We start from the raw sequence: 17,200 nt of genomic DNA, 5'->3' as shown, positions 1-17,200 counted from the left end.
TGTGAACACATTAAGTTTAGCACCTTTTAACAGATTTCTCCTTCTCCAACCAAAATGTGCGGGGTGGCTAAACTGAGAACCAAATTACCTATTTCTGTCACCGCTAGAAACAAGAGTCTGTTTCCGTCAGTGCCTACAAAGGAGAGAGTCCCCATTTCTTTTTCTCCGTATCCTGGTGTCTGACTAGCTAGCAGCTTGCAATCAAGAAAGAGGGAGAAAATCCACAGAAAGAGTGAAAATTTTGGAGCTGTTGACTTCACAAGAGACAAAAAAAGAGGAACCAGGACAAGCACATATAAATAATGAGTGGTACAGAAAGGATAGGTTAGGAGTGTCAACCACATTTTTTTAAACAGCACAAGAACAACGTAAGTTCAAAATTAAACAGCTGAGTTGAGATTGACAATTCCCCCAAACAAGAGGCTTCATCAACACTGAAGGGTAAGAACTGTGAGTTGAAAAAGGAGTAGGCACTTATCTACAGATAAGTATCAAGGCCAGGTTGGACAGAGCCTTGGGTGGCATGGTTTAGTGGGAGGTGTCCCTGCCCATGGCAGGGGGGTTGGAACTTGATGATCTTAAGGTCCTTTCCAACCCTAACTGTTCTGTGATTTTATGATTCTACATTTGTACATATTGTATACAGCTACATATTTCTCTCTGTATTTGTATACCCAGATTATCTGGATATACAAGTTTTGGAAGAGCTACCAAACCTCATGCTCATATCCTCACTAGCTAGTAGATGAAATAGGCTTTCCCATACACCTTCCCTATATGCCTGCTGCATATATTTCCTAGTACCATCAGGACCTGCTGTAGGACAAGACTTGCTTTACGTACCTGAAACTTACACCAAAAGAAAGGGTTTTGCCCCTACTATTTGAAACAAACAAACAAAAGGACTAGTCTTTGAGTGAGGATGGCTCTTAACAGCTTGCAGTCATTCTTTCTCCTCTGTGGATATTAGAAATAAACTGAGCTGAAAGTCTGATTTGACCAAAGTACTGAATATGCCAATAATTGCAGGGAAAGCCTGAACATCACTTAAAAAGCTAAAAAGATTAAGCTTAAAAGCAACTTCAGACTTGAGGTTCCCAAATTCCCTGTAATCAGCCTGTGTGTAATATTCAGAGAAAGCTGACAGGTGTTTCATCACACAGTATATGCATATTAGCTGGTGCACCCTCCTACCCAGGATACCATCCCTTGTCAGCGCTGCAGTGGGAAGTCATGTCAGTTGAAGGAAAGAAAACGCATTTTGATACTAATGAAGTTGGTCAAGCTGTCCTCCCATGAAGCCTTCAAGTTCAATCCCAAAGAATTTACATCTTGCATGCCAAAGGGTTTGGCAGTCATAGACAGCATAGCAGGAGGAGCTGAACCAGTGCGGTACGAAAAATCCCTCTGGTCAGGTGACCACACTAATTCAGAGATTACTGGGAATAAACTTCAAGGTTCCTCAAGGGCAACTGTTTTCAGCTGAAGAATGCATCTGAATGTTCGCTTGGGTTTACTTGTTTGGTCTCTGCCTCCGTATTTTCAGTAGATAGGTACAGTGGGGCTGGGACTCTTAGGAGGGAGAAGTCCAAGTCTTCCTCCCCTGTTCCAGTCTTTCTTAAGGTACAACTGAAGCCACTGACCTAAAAACCCAACTTGGCTGTCTCTGGCCCTGCTGAACACCTACACAATCACAATCTCTTAGGGTACTTTAAAAGCAGCAGTCATAAAACTGAAAGTTTGAAAGTGCCAGAGGCATGCTAGTATACTACAGCCAGGCTGAATTACCCCCCACAAGCTTTCTACTTCACTGGGAGGTTGTGGAGAAGGAAAAAGAGGTTAGAAAAAGCAAATGAACAAGCCAAACATCGCTTGTTTATCCTGAAAAGCATACGCCATGAGAAACTCCTGGACCAGCTACTATGCAAAAAGAAAAAATAATCTGTACTTTAACATCAGAAAGCACAGCAATTCTGCCAAGACACACTGTATTTTCAGTCTAATTAATCCTCCTTAATCTGTAAAGTGTAGAAGTGAGGTAGAAGTGAGGGTATCCTACACAGCATGCAAGACACTCCCTGTTGTGATGCAAGAACAGGACTTCAATTTAGCAACGTTTTAGGCTCTGAGCAGACACCATTGGTTCAGCTACACTGCATGTATACCTCTCCTGCCCATGCTAAACATGTCCCTTGAAAAGCAAGCAGGGCATGCTCTCGGTGCGTGCATGCACACTACTCTCCTCTGGTGGAAAAGAATCCCAGCTTCCACAAGCTAGAGCTACACTCAAGAGTATTAGTGATGTCTCTGGTAGATTACCTTGAATTCTGCTAGCTGTGGCATGGGCATGCACTTCTCAGTTCCTGAAGACTTGTGCTTACGCATCCAGCTGTGATTTAATGCCTTGGTTTAGGACCTTTGTTACTGACTTGGGGAAGCCCATCAGAAGGAGGGCATTTGCCTGCATCCTCATATGCCAGAGAGCACGGTGCCTGTGTTTGGGCAAGAATGCTTTTCATGTCCCACACCAAAACTAAACCCTGCACATCTGCCAGACACAGAACACTTCATCTGAAGGGCTAACAGAATGAACCTGCTGGGGCAGAGCAAAAAACAGTATCCAACAACTGGAAAGCTCAGTACTGGGCATGTGACTCATTTGGAATAGCAGCTGCTACAGGTGGAGTTCAAGCTTTCGTGATACAAGCAGCACTGAGGGGTGCCAGTGCCAGGGGATGGCAGTCCTGCTGGGACCTCTCTGTCCCTCAGACAAGGTACACAGGGCTGATCAATCCACCCACCAGAGGCACCAACACTGCACTCAGGTCATGGGACTGATCAAAATGTGGGAAGTTAGATAAAAAGAATTTCCATGAAATCCATTGTGAACAGCATTAGGGCTCTCCAAGAAGCCCTTCTCTCTTACTGATTCACCATCATTTTTTAATACAGGTTTGGAGTTTTCTTTGGAGTCTAATTAAAGCCCTAATCAGTTTACATGATGAAAAACCTTCACACCACCAGCATATCAAGCATGCAGAAGTGACAGATCTGCTCCTGTCATAGAGATCCTGACTCGCCTTTGCTTGTGCTATGGCACCATGCTGAGTAAAAAGGAAAAATCACGTTCGTCATCAGCACTCCGCAGTGAAATTTAAGTTGTCAGCTCCTCACGGGAAATCCTGATGTAACACCCAAACCGTCCCTGTGAACCGGAGCTTGGTGAATGTTTAATTATGCCCAGGAACAAACACATAGTGCTGCGTGGGGGCTGCGAGGAGCCATCCAAGCTGCATGCTAAGCTGCTAAGTCCCAGAAGCGGCTTCTTCAATAGCATTTGCTTATCAAAAATAATTAGAGGTAGGAATGCTAGAACTGTGATTATGAAACAAATGGTAAATCTATTTGCTCAGAAGAAATGTATCGAAAGATACATCTAGACACAGCTGGAGACTGAGGTGATACCGCAAGGATAACAACTCGAGATCCAATTTCATCTTTCATGATTAAAAAATGAGCAAGAAAGTGTTTTATGAAATGTGAAGGTTAACAAATGTTCCTTCACAAGCAATGACGACAGTTTATCTTTTGAAACAAATGATCAGGCTATGGTCTGCTACCAGCTCCTGAAACACGCTTGAAAGACTTCTTCTAAAAACCCACTGTGGACCAGCGCATGTGGCCAGAAGCCCACCATGCTGTCAGTGCTGCAGACAAAGCTGGCTCCAAAGCAACACTGGCACAGCGGGGCAGGAGCCAGCCACCCTCCCATCCCAGCACTCTGCCCCACGCCAATGGTAGAAGTCCAGAAGTTCATCCCTGTCCCCAGTCCCTGCAGTGGCTGCAGCCCAACAGCACCTACCTGCAGGAGGGGTGGCACAAGGAGGATCCCAGACCTGTAAATTGGCAACAACTTCAGCTGAATTTCTAAGCTGCCCAAAATAATCCAGGAGCCCTTTTTGTCTATAGGTAAGCACCTACACATTGCTGCCTGTCCAATGATGAGGCAAGTGGATCCTGGTGGTGAGTGGTAATGGCTAGGTCTTTGGAGCTGTGGGCAGGAACAGGCCTGCTACAGGCTGCTAGATGGGAGAAGGCACATCTTACCAGGTAATGGAGCACATATTCCCAAATGACACAATCAGCTCACAGCCAAATTGAAAGAAACATCAGTTTACAAAGACATCATGAAACACCAATTTTTTTTTTCTCCTGGTCATTACACAGCAATATTCCTTTTGGGCTTCAGATATAAAAGATGCATAAATTTACAGTTATGGGTGCAGAATCAGTCTAGCTTTTCAATTTTCACATGATGGCTGACCTATTAAATACTAGTGTGATATTAACCCTGTTCTTATTCAAATGCTTATAGAGGAAGTGGCCAACAATAAATTCCTTTGACCGTCCTCCAGGTAAAGTGCTCCCTTTCTGGTGCAAGTAAAGTGTGAAGTATGAAAACTTATTTTTAGGAATGAATTCTACTAAAATTTGACTACTAGAACAAATACCGTGAGTTGTTTAATAAGGAAAAAAAGAGATGTGGATAGGGGCTCTAAAAGTATTAAAGTGAAGGCATTATATAATGATGAGAATGTGTAAGTCTCCAAGAAGAAAAATTCAAATTAACAGGAGTGAACAATAAGTAGAGAAATGGTAATGGCAACTTTAACTCCTTCTGTTAATAGAATTAATAGTTAAAATTGAGAAAGAAATATTATGTGTAGAAGGCAACAGAAGATGCTTTAAAGTAAAACCATAGCTTTATACTTCCATAAAATATGGGATTGCATAGCAATGCGCTTACTCCTAACCTGAAAGGGTTCCTTAGCATCAGGAGAACAGAACCCAGGAGTTTAGCAGAACCCACCCAAACATACTGTAAAGCTAAATTTATTTATTAGCAAGAACACAAAACGCCATAGCTGTAAAGTTACATTGTTCTTTCCAACAAAAACAAGTAAGAAATATTTCTAGTGGACAAAGCTGCTATAATGGACTAAACTCAGATAGAGAACAAATATTTGAAGTAAAGCCCACATAAGTCTTCCCTCCACAATTTAATCATGCTGCACAAATAGCAACAGACTTCCCTCTTGGTGAGCCAGGGACTATTCTAACCCAACAAATGGAGGCAGAGGGGCTAGAACAGGTTTGTTTCAGAGACCATGCTTAACTGCTTGCTGTGACAGAAGCTGTATGGACATGGGCAAACACTAGCCCAAACTATTGCCTTCCATGTTTTATGTTGTGAGTTGCTCTCTCTTCTCAAATGTTTCCTGGGGTCTACCACTCCTGGCCTCTTTCCCATCTCTAGCACGGGGTTCTGGTGTGGCCCAGAAAGTCGGGCCACCTAGAGATCAGTGAGAAGATCACAGATTCAGCTTTCCTACCTTAAAGCAGCACTGTCGGGACAAACCAAGGAAAGAAATGCTCTACAAGTGCAGTAATAAAAAGTTCTGTCTAAGTTTAACAGCATCAATACTGCTCTCCTTCAGCCCTTTAAAGTGTCTGATTTGATGTCACCCGTTATTTTTGCTATGAAACTAAAACAAACAAAAATCAATACAGTGCTTATTAAACAGACAAAACGAGGGGTAGCTCTTAGGTCCCAAAAAGCAAATGTGAATGGGAATCACTTCCCAGATTAGTATTTCTAGTAGGGCTCTGTAACATGCAGAATAACACTGAATATCTATCTTTCAGGTCAGATTAAACAAAATCCCATCTGTCGTGGTTTAAAACCTGTCAGGCAGCTTGTTCACTCACTTCCCCCCCTTCTTGCCCTCCCTCTACTCCCAGAGGGACAGAGAGGAGAATCAAAAAGAATGCAACTCCCACAGGTTGAGATAAGAACAGTTTAGTAACTAAGGTATAACACAGATCACTACTGCTACTACCAATAGTAATAATGATAAAGGAAATAACAAGGGAAGAGAATACAACACCTCAGCACCAGCCGATTGATAACTCGCCCCCCCCAACCCGACCAAGCACTGACCGTTACCTCCTCCAACCCCGCAGTCCCCCAGCCCTTCCGGCTAACTCCCAGTCACATCCTGGGCATGACATGCTGTGGTATGGAATACCTCTTTGGTCAGTTTGGGTCAGGTGTCCTGTCTCTGCTTCCTCCCAGCATCCCCTCCTCCCTGGCAGAGCATGAGGCTCACAAAGTCCTTGGCCAAACCAAAACATCGCTATCAGCTCTGTTCCCAGGCCGAAAGTCAAAACACTGCACTGCACCAGCTACCAAGAAGGAGAAAAATGACTGCTACTGCTGAACCCAGGACACCATCAAACCCAAACAAACACCACACTGTTTATCAAGTGCACAAATGACAAGTTTAGAGAAGTGATAAATAATGAAGAGGACGATGACTGATGGAGAGACCTGGATTGCTTGGCAAGCTGGGTGCAAACAAGATAAATTAAAAAAAGGTACAAACAAGATAAAGAAACACTCCAGAAACTAAAGCAGCTTATGCTTTCTGGGAGAAAGACTATTCCTGGAAGAAAATCTGAGAGATTTTGGGGTCCTTGTGATTAGAACCTTGCATGGCCCAATTGTGATACTATGATGAAAAGAAACTATGCAATCCTTCACAAGAGATCAAGAACTGTTATATTCTTCATTGACATGTCAGAATTATGTCCACAACACAAAAAGAGGACAGCTGAACTGAAGGAGGGTCAGTGAAGAACCAAAATTCTAATTTAGGGTTAGAAATCTGTTGTTGAAGAACTTTCTGAAGCTCAGGGTTTTCAGCTTAGCACAGACAGGGTTAAGGATACTTCTACAACAAGTGACCTGTAGCATTAGTAAATACCCACACTTGAGCAAGGTACAAAAATTATTTCATGATAGTGAAGATAGTTAACGCCTCACTGCATTGTTTCGACCTTTCCAAAGACTGCTTATCCTGTTTGTTCGCCCTCAGAATTGTTCCACCCTTATCCAAGCTACTCCTCACTTATGTTTTGCATCCCACCTAAGCAGGTATGGACGGCAACTGCTGCCTGTGTGGCAGAATTTCAGCTGAGACATTTCATGTCTGCCCTGGAGAATTTCATCTCAAACAGGAGCAAAACCCCTCACATGGGCAGGATGCTCTTGTACGCTGCCTGGCTGAAAGGCAAGGTGGCAGCTCCCACATGGCACTAATAGACTTTTCTTCTATTTGACTCAGTGCTGAATATCTCATCTTTACAAGGATAAACTTGTTTGTTCAAGTTTACTAAGAAAATACTTATGAAATATATTCAGAGATGTGTTTTATATTGAAACACTTGAAGCATCTGATCACTGGGACTGCAAGGTTAGATGACATTTTACCTCCCTGTCTTAAAACTGGGCTTTTTTTGTTTTGCTTCAGGTGTGTTTGCTGGCTGAGGTTGCGTAGGAAATGCTATCAGTGCTTCAGGTTAAAAAAAAAAAAAAAAAGAAAATATGAACATTAGCTGGAATTAAGTACATTCTTCCACAGGAAAACCAAAATCCATTATCAAAATCCATTTGCATTTATATGCAGTATTTTGTACAAAACCTCACACACACCAGGCAAAAAATGCCATGTGTTGTTACATACTGCAGACACACACTGACAGGGCAGTTCTAACTCAAAGTTAGTGATGGTTTCTGCAGACTTCCCCATGCATAAAAAAATTTTTGAAGTTGATCTGCAATTTTGGAGTCTTTTGCTCTGTTTACTTAGTGAAGAGACAAGAGCCCCTTGGGAGGAACCTTACTCAATACAAGCACTAGAAATCTATCTAAAAGCTATCATAGAAAAGGTAAATGTTTGGTCAGGCCTCAGTCAGTATACAGAAGTGTAACATCAAAGGTATGCAAGAAGAATTAACAGTCTTTTCCTAAGTTTTTCAGCAAGCATTGTTTGTTCTTTCTGGGTCATAATAATAAACAGTTAAGTCATGCCTTCTTCCTTTTACCTTTATCCTAAAAATAGGATTCAACCTCCCTGGCTACAAAATACATTAAGTGCAAATAAGAAGCCTGCTTAGACAGAGGAAGAAACTCCAGCCACTTCTGGACAGGGCTGACCATGCACAAGTACGTGTTTTCATAGTAGAGGTTTAGAAAGACAGTTGGCAGCACACTCAGAGGCTTTGGGAAGAGCCCACAGTACGTTCCTCTGTTTACCTCAGGTAATCTCTGCGGCAAAGAATGAGATTTGCTTTTGTGTAAAGAGTTGATCCAACCTCTCCAAGACGACAGTCACAGCAGGCGCACTTTAGACAATCTTCATGCCAATACTTATCCAGAGCCTTCAGCAGGTACCGGTCCTTGATCTTCCGGTTGCAGCCAGCACAGCCCTTCTGCTTCCCTTTGGGTTGTACAGATAACATTGGCACACCTGCATGCAAACAAAGCATTTCTTTAGAAGATATCCAAACAGCTTGAAGAGGTTGCCTGCATTTCAGGTAGCTATGTGAGCTATAGGTAGATCTGTGAGCAAACACTGCTGTTGGTTTCATTACAAGGAGTTCACGCTACAAGAAGCTGATAGTCAAAGGAATTTAAAGTTCATATGCTGTTGCAGGTTAAGTGGGAGTACAACAGGAACGCAGCCCTTTTTTCCCCTAAGGGTAGGACTGACACAAAGCACCATACTTTTTTTTTTTTAATTAGCATCTTGCAGGAGAATAAACTAAGTGCAATTTCAACATTTGCTTTTTCCCTCATTACCAGTACCCTTGTGTGGTTAATTACCTGCCACAGGCAATTACGAAGATCAGAAGGGCTATCACAGTATGTACCCCCAGTCCAGCATCTTGGATGGATCAAGCTTGATGGGGAAAGGAGAGGAGTGGATATAAAAAGATGTGGCACGCCACTGTTTTTCCTCTCTTGTGAAATCTAAGGGTCATAGAGGCCTCAGTGAGAGCAAGAACAGCCCAGAGGCTGTTCTAAAAGAAATGTCATTCAAAAGCCCGTGAGGATCGCTTAGAATAACCCAGCTAGTGCCCCACTACCACTAGTGAAGCCATGCTCCTTAAACAAAACAATACCTTCTCTTGTACCACTGGAGAAGGTAGTAAAAAGCCAGGTTTTTCCTCCCTGGAAACCCCTGCTAAGACTGCAAAGCAAACATGCGCTAGGTGCGAGGTGGTGACAGGGCTGAAGTCACTAGGCTGGAGCAGACTTGCTGTGCCCACCTTCCTGCTGTCCACTGCTGTCTCCAGCTACTTCCTCTCCTCCAAGCAGGTAGTGCCTCCCATGGTGAGCACTTGCATGCCTGCGAGAACTCTTGCCCTTATCAGTTTAAGAGGGAGGTAGGGAAGGATTTTATGGAATCAACAGGCAAGGTGGAAAAATTAACAAGGATGTACTGTAGGGAGGAAGGGGACAGAAGATGAGGAAAGAATACGCAAACTCACTGAAATGACGGAATCCCATTTTCTCTAGAACCTTGATTTTTATTTTACTACTGTCAATCACTAAAAATGACAATGCTGGGCCTGTAACAAGCATGCTGTGGGCATAACCAATACAGAGGAGAGGGAACACTGTCTATAGTAGCAGGTGTTACTGGTTATATACTTATGCACAAGTGAAGCCACCATCTCTGTAAGAAGCGTTGGTTGTCCTGGAAAGTAGCAGCTTGATAATGGAATTATTAACAGTCCTTAACCAGAGAGGACTGAGTCAGTGCCACCGTAATAAGTGACATTTGCTGCTTTTCTTAAAAGCCAGGGTGACCTGACAGTGGCACATGTAAAACCCACCACTCCTACAGTAATAATTGCTTTGTCAGAGCTTCAAGCAGACGACAATAGCACTTAAGACACCTCTACACAAACAGCGAGGTATTGATCCATTTCTTATCAAAGTGGTCTCAGCAGCGCAGAGACAGGTCAAGTAACATTCAAAAACTCTGGAGGCTTAAAGAGCCCCCTGCGTTTTGCTGCGGCACACTCAAAACCCACTTGCAAAGTCAATACAAGCAAACTTCTGATGCCAGCAACAAATATGCGATAATTAAGTGAAAACTTAAATCTCTGTTTGACTGTCACATATGCAACTCATAACGCTTCTGAGAGAAATTCTACATACACGGCCACAGAAAAACACCCACACATTTGGAAAGAGAGAAAAGACAGGGAGGTGTCACAAGTGTTATGTACTGAAGGTGCTGGGGGTCAGACCGCACAAGTCCTGTGATCCTGGTGACAGTTTCTTATAAGAACAAGGGAAGTAACTCTGTGGTTCTGGGCACAGAAACACTCTATTTATTTATTTATTTTTAAGGTACACTTCAGGAGCAAAGAGAAGCTTCACTTTTTGAGTGATATCTTTTTCAGAAAACCTAAAGCCTTCAATCTGTGCTCTCTCCAACTCCATGCCAGGAAAACAGCACATCGTGAGAAGATACTGGCTTATTCTGAGGCAGGAAAGGGTGAATGCATGTATTTGCATTTGCAAACTGTGTGAGATACAGCGTCAGTGATGAAAGAAAATAGTTCACCCCTATGAAAACTAAGACCTTGACGTGCAAATTATACTTTAAGATAGGACTAGACACCAGTGAATCACTACCCACCCCCAAAACAGCCTCTCTAAATGTGAACTGCGTATCCTTAAAGGCAGAAGAGGATTTCTTACTAGGAGGGTCATCATACAATGGTTTTGCAAGGTTCAGCTAGGTAACTTGAGGATCCTGCATCTGGAGCAGCTGTGGATTTCAAAATGCAGATTCTAGACAACCAGAGCGCCTTAAACCCCCTTTCAAGAGAACTGCTGCATAGGTGGGGTTTGAGATTACCTCTGTGATTCAGAAATACAAGATCTTCAGCTGGATGGGACTTCCCAAGACCCTTGAGTGCCTTTGAAACCAGTGCACATCCAGAATTACAGCTGCCCCCATGTGGAGTGAGGGGTCCACTGTAATAGCAGCATGGTCAAGCACAAGGGCAGTTGCCTAGATATGAAACCCTTGCAGTACCATTAGGAGAGGTTGGTGTGATCAGTAAGGGCAAGATGGCAGGTCAGGAGGGTCTGCTGAGGTGGCAAGCTGACCTGTACAGCTGTGGGCTGGCTGTAGCAGTGATTCTTGTTCCATCTGTGGCCCTGGAAGCCCTCGCTCACCACAGCCATCTCAGTTCCTCATGAATGCAAGCACACCATTGTTTTATGAGAGGCTTCCATGAATAAGGGGAACGTAACACTTTGATTTTATTCTAATAACTAGCAAAGGAACAGATACATATATTTTTAAACAGTACCTTAAGCAAGGAAAAGAGCTATATATTTGGTCAGTGTTCAGCAGGGGGCTTTCTAATGAAAAAAAAGGTACCATTTCAGAGATCATATAATGTTCAAAGCTGCTATTCCCACTCAGATAATAACGAGCAAGGTCAGCCTCTGCTGGTCAGGTTCAGTGTTTTGAAATTACATTTTGGGCTGTGAGGCTTCCCTCTGACATCCCAACCAACCGGTCTGCACGGAGCACACACGCCACTACAGAAAGTTGCAGCTGCAATTAGCTGGTGAGGTGACACAGCAGGCAAGGCGTGAAACAAAATTTCAGAAACTGCCAAACTTGATCAGCAAGGTTCCTCCAATGCCTGCCACATCATTTCCAAGCAACAAGAGAGCAGCATCACAGAAGCTTAACCCTTTCCATCGAGAGAGGCTTGCACAAAGAGGACACAGCAAACACCAAACCCTACTTTCCTCCTCCTGCCTTGCTTCCAGCAAACCCCAACCAGGTGGTTTCTGCCTGGGCTTTGCAGGCAGCAACCACCTGGAAAGATCTTTCTGTTGGGAAATTTCCACACTGTAAGACCATAAGACTGGGATGCTGCTTCATTTCTCAATGTAGATTTTTCCCCAGTTCTCACAAAAAAATGCTAAGGTACCTAGTTCCATTTGATCAAAGGCACATAACATCTAAGCAGGCTGTCAAGAAACAAAGGACTCACCACTGGCAAATTCCATGTGTGCTGTGTCGGTGAGGATTAGGAAATGAGAAGTAGTGTTGCAGAAGTAGAAAAAGTAACATCTGAACACTCATCTGTTTCAATATGTGATCACAAAGGGAATCACAGAATCACAGAATGGTTTGGGTTGGAAGGGACCTTAAAGGTCATCCAGTCCCAGCCCCCCTGCCATGGGCAGGGATGCTTTCCACGAGACCAGGTTGCTCAAAGCCTTGCCCAACCTGGCCTTGAACACTTCCAGGGATGGGGCGGACACAGCTTCCCTGGGAAACCTGTGCCAGTGCCTCACCACTCTCACAGGGAAGATTTTCTTCCTAATATCTTATATAAATCTCCCCTCTTTCAGTTCAAAGCCATTACCCCTTGATCTGTCACTATATGCCCTTGTAAGAAGTCCCTCTCCAGATTTCTTTCGGGTCCCCTTTAGGCACTGGAAGCTGCTCTAAGGTCTCCACAGAACCTTGTCTTCTCCAGGCTGAACAAGCCCACCTCTCTAAGCCCGTCTCCATAGCAGAGGTGCTCCAGTCCTCTGATCATCCTTGTTGCCCTCCTCTGGATCCACTAAAGCAGGTCCATGTACTTTTTGTGTTGGGGGTCCCAGAGCTGAACACAGTACTCAATGCTATTTGATTGCCAAATTTTGAAAGTACCATCAAGTTGCTCTCTCCTCTTCTGTTGCTAGCCATCCATATTGCTAGCTTTTCTTAGAAGCAGTAGATGAAGCCTTGCTATTTTTGGCTACCTACAGTTCCTTCTTTGCCCTTTACAACTTAATAGACTTGCTGCTGGTAAATACAAAACAAAACCTGTTCTGAGTGCTCGGAGCTCCAATGCACATTAAAAAATTATAGACACCACCTCTGGACATACTGAAATTTATGGCTGTGTCTAAAGAGGCCGTTATTGTAGTGAGTAATCTAAACTTTACCTCTATTCACAGTCAGACAAACAAGCTTTAATCAGCCTGTATCTTCTCAGTCAGGGTCTTTCTGTAAAATTATTCAGCTGGCTTTGTAACACAAGTGTCCACTAAGTACACCTCTCCATTTTTCCAAGCCATTTTACTGATATTTCTATTCACATGGCAATCAGCTGCAGTTCCTCTAAGGGCTCTGTTCATAAAGCCTCGTTTCCAAGAGAGCCTGGGAACTTTTTATAAATGGTAGACCTTTTAAATAACAGTTATCTGCAGTGGTCCTATGGCGTACAGCTTCACAGTGCTCTGGTCTGCAAGAGAGCTACTGGACCCCTCTGAAAGCATAGAAGTTCACCACGTAATTTCTTTAATGCAACTCTAAAGGTTAATTGGTCTGAAAGAGTAATGGGGGACTGCTAGCTAATGATACATGCCTCGAGGCTTTGCAGCTTGCCTGTGTTTTATACAGTCAAGTCCAGAGCAGAAAACACAGGTGATATCACCCGGACTTTTCAGGCCCCCCTTGGCCTCCCTTTCTCCCACCCAAGCCCTCTGCTTATATCCACACGTGCAGAGTGCGAGCGGAAGGAGCTGAAGGTGGTTCTCCTCCACCTGCATTTCATGCCTTGTTAAGGGGGCCCTGAGAAGTGCCGCCACTGCACTCCTCATTACCACTGCAGAGGACTAAAAACAACCCTAATGAGGAGGAGAGCCAGAGCATACAGCACGGGCTGGGAGGAGGGACGTCCTCCCACACTCCCCAAGGAATCTGGCCAAAATCTTCAATTTGCCATTTATGACAGCTAATTAGTTATTCTATTCAAAATCTTTGCTTTAAATAAAAGAACTAATTATACACAAAGGTCAGTCCCCCACCTCCTGTGAAGCACACATAATTGGCTTATTTCCCCAACATTGTGTGTATGTTTTACACAGTGCTTTCAGGCAGATGGCTTTAACTCTTTCCCTCTGCAAGTTTTTCGATGGGGTTTTCTGGATTACTTTTTTGGTGTTTAAAAAAAAAACCAAACTTTTTCCTCAGATTAGGTACTTTCACCATAAAAGCTTGCACAACAACAAAGCAAATAACTGCACACACACAAAATGCATCTACTCTCTGAAAGGTTTGTGACAACCACTCCAGTACTGTGCTCCCTGTGCAGTTGTATGGCACCTTTCACAACATAGTACTGGAATAATGTTTTTATTCTCTACCACAAATTGTTTCCTACCTATGTCTTGAACAGCCTCTCTGCCAAAAACCCCAATTATTACACTTCATTTTCTTAATTTATGTAAGTGATTATTGTAGGGATGCACCATTCCAGCGCTAGAAGCAGTTCCGCTGTGAAGACTGATTTTTGGCAGTTGGGAAATTGAGCATAGGTTTCAGAGTTCCACTTGAGGGAAAAAAATGTTTATTTCTAGCATCAACACTCTTTAAAATGAGCTGACCTCCTTTTGCTTGCTAACAAAATCCCCAGCATTTGGCTGTAAAAGATGAAAAAGTAACTGAAGAGTAGGAGTAATCTTATTAACTTCTGTCTCATCACAATAAATAAGCTGCAGTCTTATGTCTTTCATCAGAGGATCTGATATCATTTAAAAGCATTACAGTCCTGCATCACCCATTTAAGTAAATGCAGACAGTCATTGCCAAAGAGATGCAGTGAATTTTATTCCCTTAAAAAGAAACTCACTTTGCTTTCCCAGTATTCTATTACTCACCTTCTATGAATATTACACCCTGTGAAACAAGTTAAACCATGCACTTCCACTGAACTGAGAGTACACTGTCTCGGGCATCCTCACCAAGAATTTCATCTGAAGAATTACAGCCAGCAGGGTGAAAACTCATCGTATCATCTGTATATCCAATTAAAACATTACATTTAGAACACCGAGTACTTGCTGCTAAAAGCTTATGAACAAGACTTAGATCATTCATCAGAATTATTCAATGGGTCACAACAATCTTCTCATTTTTCAGTTTCATGCTGCAATATACAGCAGGTGATCTTTACAGTGGCTCTAGTAATTTATTTGTGGTATTCTCTCTTCTGAATCATTACTGAACAGATTTCCCAAGCGTGACAAAAAAAGTGGTTGGAGAGGGCAGTTAGTAGGAGAAACATCATTTTGATCAGTACTTCTATTTCAACTATGCGATAGTCCGGCTCCCAGTAACACAGCAATATTTTTACCCTACAGTTCAGAACAAACTTTAGAGAAACACATTTTAGAGTCTTGCGTCCCCTGGCAGTTTCAGCTGCCTAAAAGTAACCCAAAGCTTAACGAGTGGCTTAAAACACCCTCCAATCTCACATGCAGAGACTGTTTTCGAGGCATTTACTCAGATAAACCAAGATATCAAAAAATAATCATTCACATCATTTGAATCTGTAGTAACATAGGTCCTGATTCAGCACATAAGGTTTAGAGTTAGAATCTAGATTTTAATTTCCCAAAAGTTTTGAGTCTGCCATTACCTGCTTTAAGACTCTCCCTATTACAGAGTTGCTTTTACCAGAGGACAACCTGTAGCTATAAAGGAACACATGGCAGCAGGACTAAACACAAACCATAATAATTGTTGCTGCAAAACAGTTTCTACAAATCATTCTGGTAAGCAGCATTTTCCCAGTGCTCATAAAATATGCTTGTTTGAGCTTTAATTGCTCATAATTGGCATATGTCCAAAGCTTATTCTTAGCACATGCAGTGTTTCAGTAAAATCCATTTTTACTGTTTGAAGCCCTGGGAACAGTAAAAAGACACAGTATTTCTTCCACCTTCAACCTAGTCTGAGAACATTCTGATCAAGTTTTCTCAACCAGTCACAATTTAGCACCCTATAGCCTAGCAAAGGTTCTGATTTTAGGTGGCCAGTTCTCTCCTCCAGTGGCTGTACTACAAAAACATCTCACAATGGACTACCCTCAAACCACCTTTCCAGTAGTATAAGAACATCATAGATGAGGAAAACCATTATTATGGATGAGTAGCCTGGAATTAGCCCCATATTCCTCAATATTCCACCAACTTGTAGGTGACCACTGAAAAGACACTAAGCTCAAAAGATTTATGTTCAGGGGGTTTGGGTGTCAAAGCAAACCAATGGGAGAATAGTCTCTGAGTCAAATGATCACAAAGGTAAGAACTCATCCCTTACTTTTCAGCTCATTTAAGAATAAGTTATTTTCTGATTTTAAATTACAGGGAGTTTTCCATCCCTCCCTTTTCCAAAAAGGAAAGAAAATGAAACAGAAAGACCCTGTGTCAAGTTTAAAATGCCAAAGAGTGTTAGGAAGTAAAAACTCAAGTAAATTCTTTCCAGGTACACCTGTAATACTACACAATTCTCATTTTCCAGTTAAAATGCACTGTTTAACATATTACTACTGAGTATTCAAGACATAGGCAAAGATGTGTGATGTAGCAGAGCTCAGGTTTAGCAGTGAAACATTAACATCACCCTGACGGATTTGTTCTGCTATATATGTGAATATTTAAAGGAGAATAGAACTATATCATTGCATGCTCATAACCATCATCTTTTCTTCTGCCTCTTTGCAGACATATACAATGTCAACCTAAGCTTCGGCAACCTTAATAGAATTTCAGTGCCCACTGCCAAATGGCCATTTGATGTTCTGCTCTGTGTACACTGATGAAGCAATCTGTCACAAGCCTTAATGCAGGCAATGATGACTATCCAATCTAAAGCTTTCACAGGCTTACAGAAATTTCTCAAGACTTTTGGAGCCTATAATAATTGGTGCAATACCACAAAAGAATTTGGAATCCTAGTGCTCTGTATTTAATGAAATATGAATATACTCTTTTAAACGTTTCTAGAAGAAATCCTACTCAGGCCAAAAGCATATTTCACACCATCAATCACCAGAAAGTTGTGCTGGCAACTCTCTAATAGCAAACACTATAGTGATTGCAAGTTGTTGTAGTATGAAAATAACAGCCTCTCCTGCTGCCCTCCAAATTTGCTGCAAAGCCAAGCATTGATGCTCATGCCCTGCACAAGATAAATACAATAAATATACAAGGACTGTAGTTTATTTGCATATTTTTTCATTTCCAAGAGACAAGTAAAGATGCAGCTTTAGAGAGAATTCAGAAGCACTCTATCTACTTAATGCAACCCATGTAAGAGATACAATTGCTGCTGACCTTCTAGAAGTCGTGAAATACACCTCCTGAGTGATTCAGAAAGATGCAGTTATTCCCCAAACCTAGCCTCTTTTCCTTCCTAGCAAAACCAGACTAACCCATCTGCTATTAAAAGTTGAAAGAAGAAGGGCAAGGGGA

General features: G+C 42.5%; 1 protein-coding gene across 5 annotated transcripts in view; it reads right to left on the bottom strand.

Moving 5' to 3' along the window:
- Positions 1 to 17,200, bottom strand: part of LMO1 (LIM domain only 1) — a 63,891-nt gene that overhangs the window by 9,707 nt on the left and 36,984 nt on the right. For all 5 annotated transcript variants that reach the window (XM_061462979.1, XM_061462975.1, XM_061462978.1 and 2 more), the window contains one exon: positions 8,159 to 8,372. In XM_061462979.1, coding sequence (XP_061318963.1) covers positions 8,159 to 8,372 — 214 coding nt within the window. The remainder of the gene's footprint in view (positions 1 to 8,158; positions 8,373 to 17,200) is intronic.

Source organism: Pezoporus flaviventris, unplaced genomic scaffold, assembly GCF_033815535.1.
Source record: "Pezoporus flaviventris isolate CSIRO_AGI_PZ_B2104156 unplaced genomic scaffold, CSIRO_AGI_Pfla_v1 ptg000036l, whole genome shotgun sequence".
NCBI classification, from domain to species: Eukaryota; Metazoa; Chordata; class Aves; order Psittaciformes; family Psittacidae; genus Pezoporus; species Pezoporus flaviventris.
This window is presented reverse-complemented; position numbering and strand designations above follow the sequence as displayed.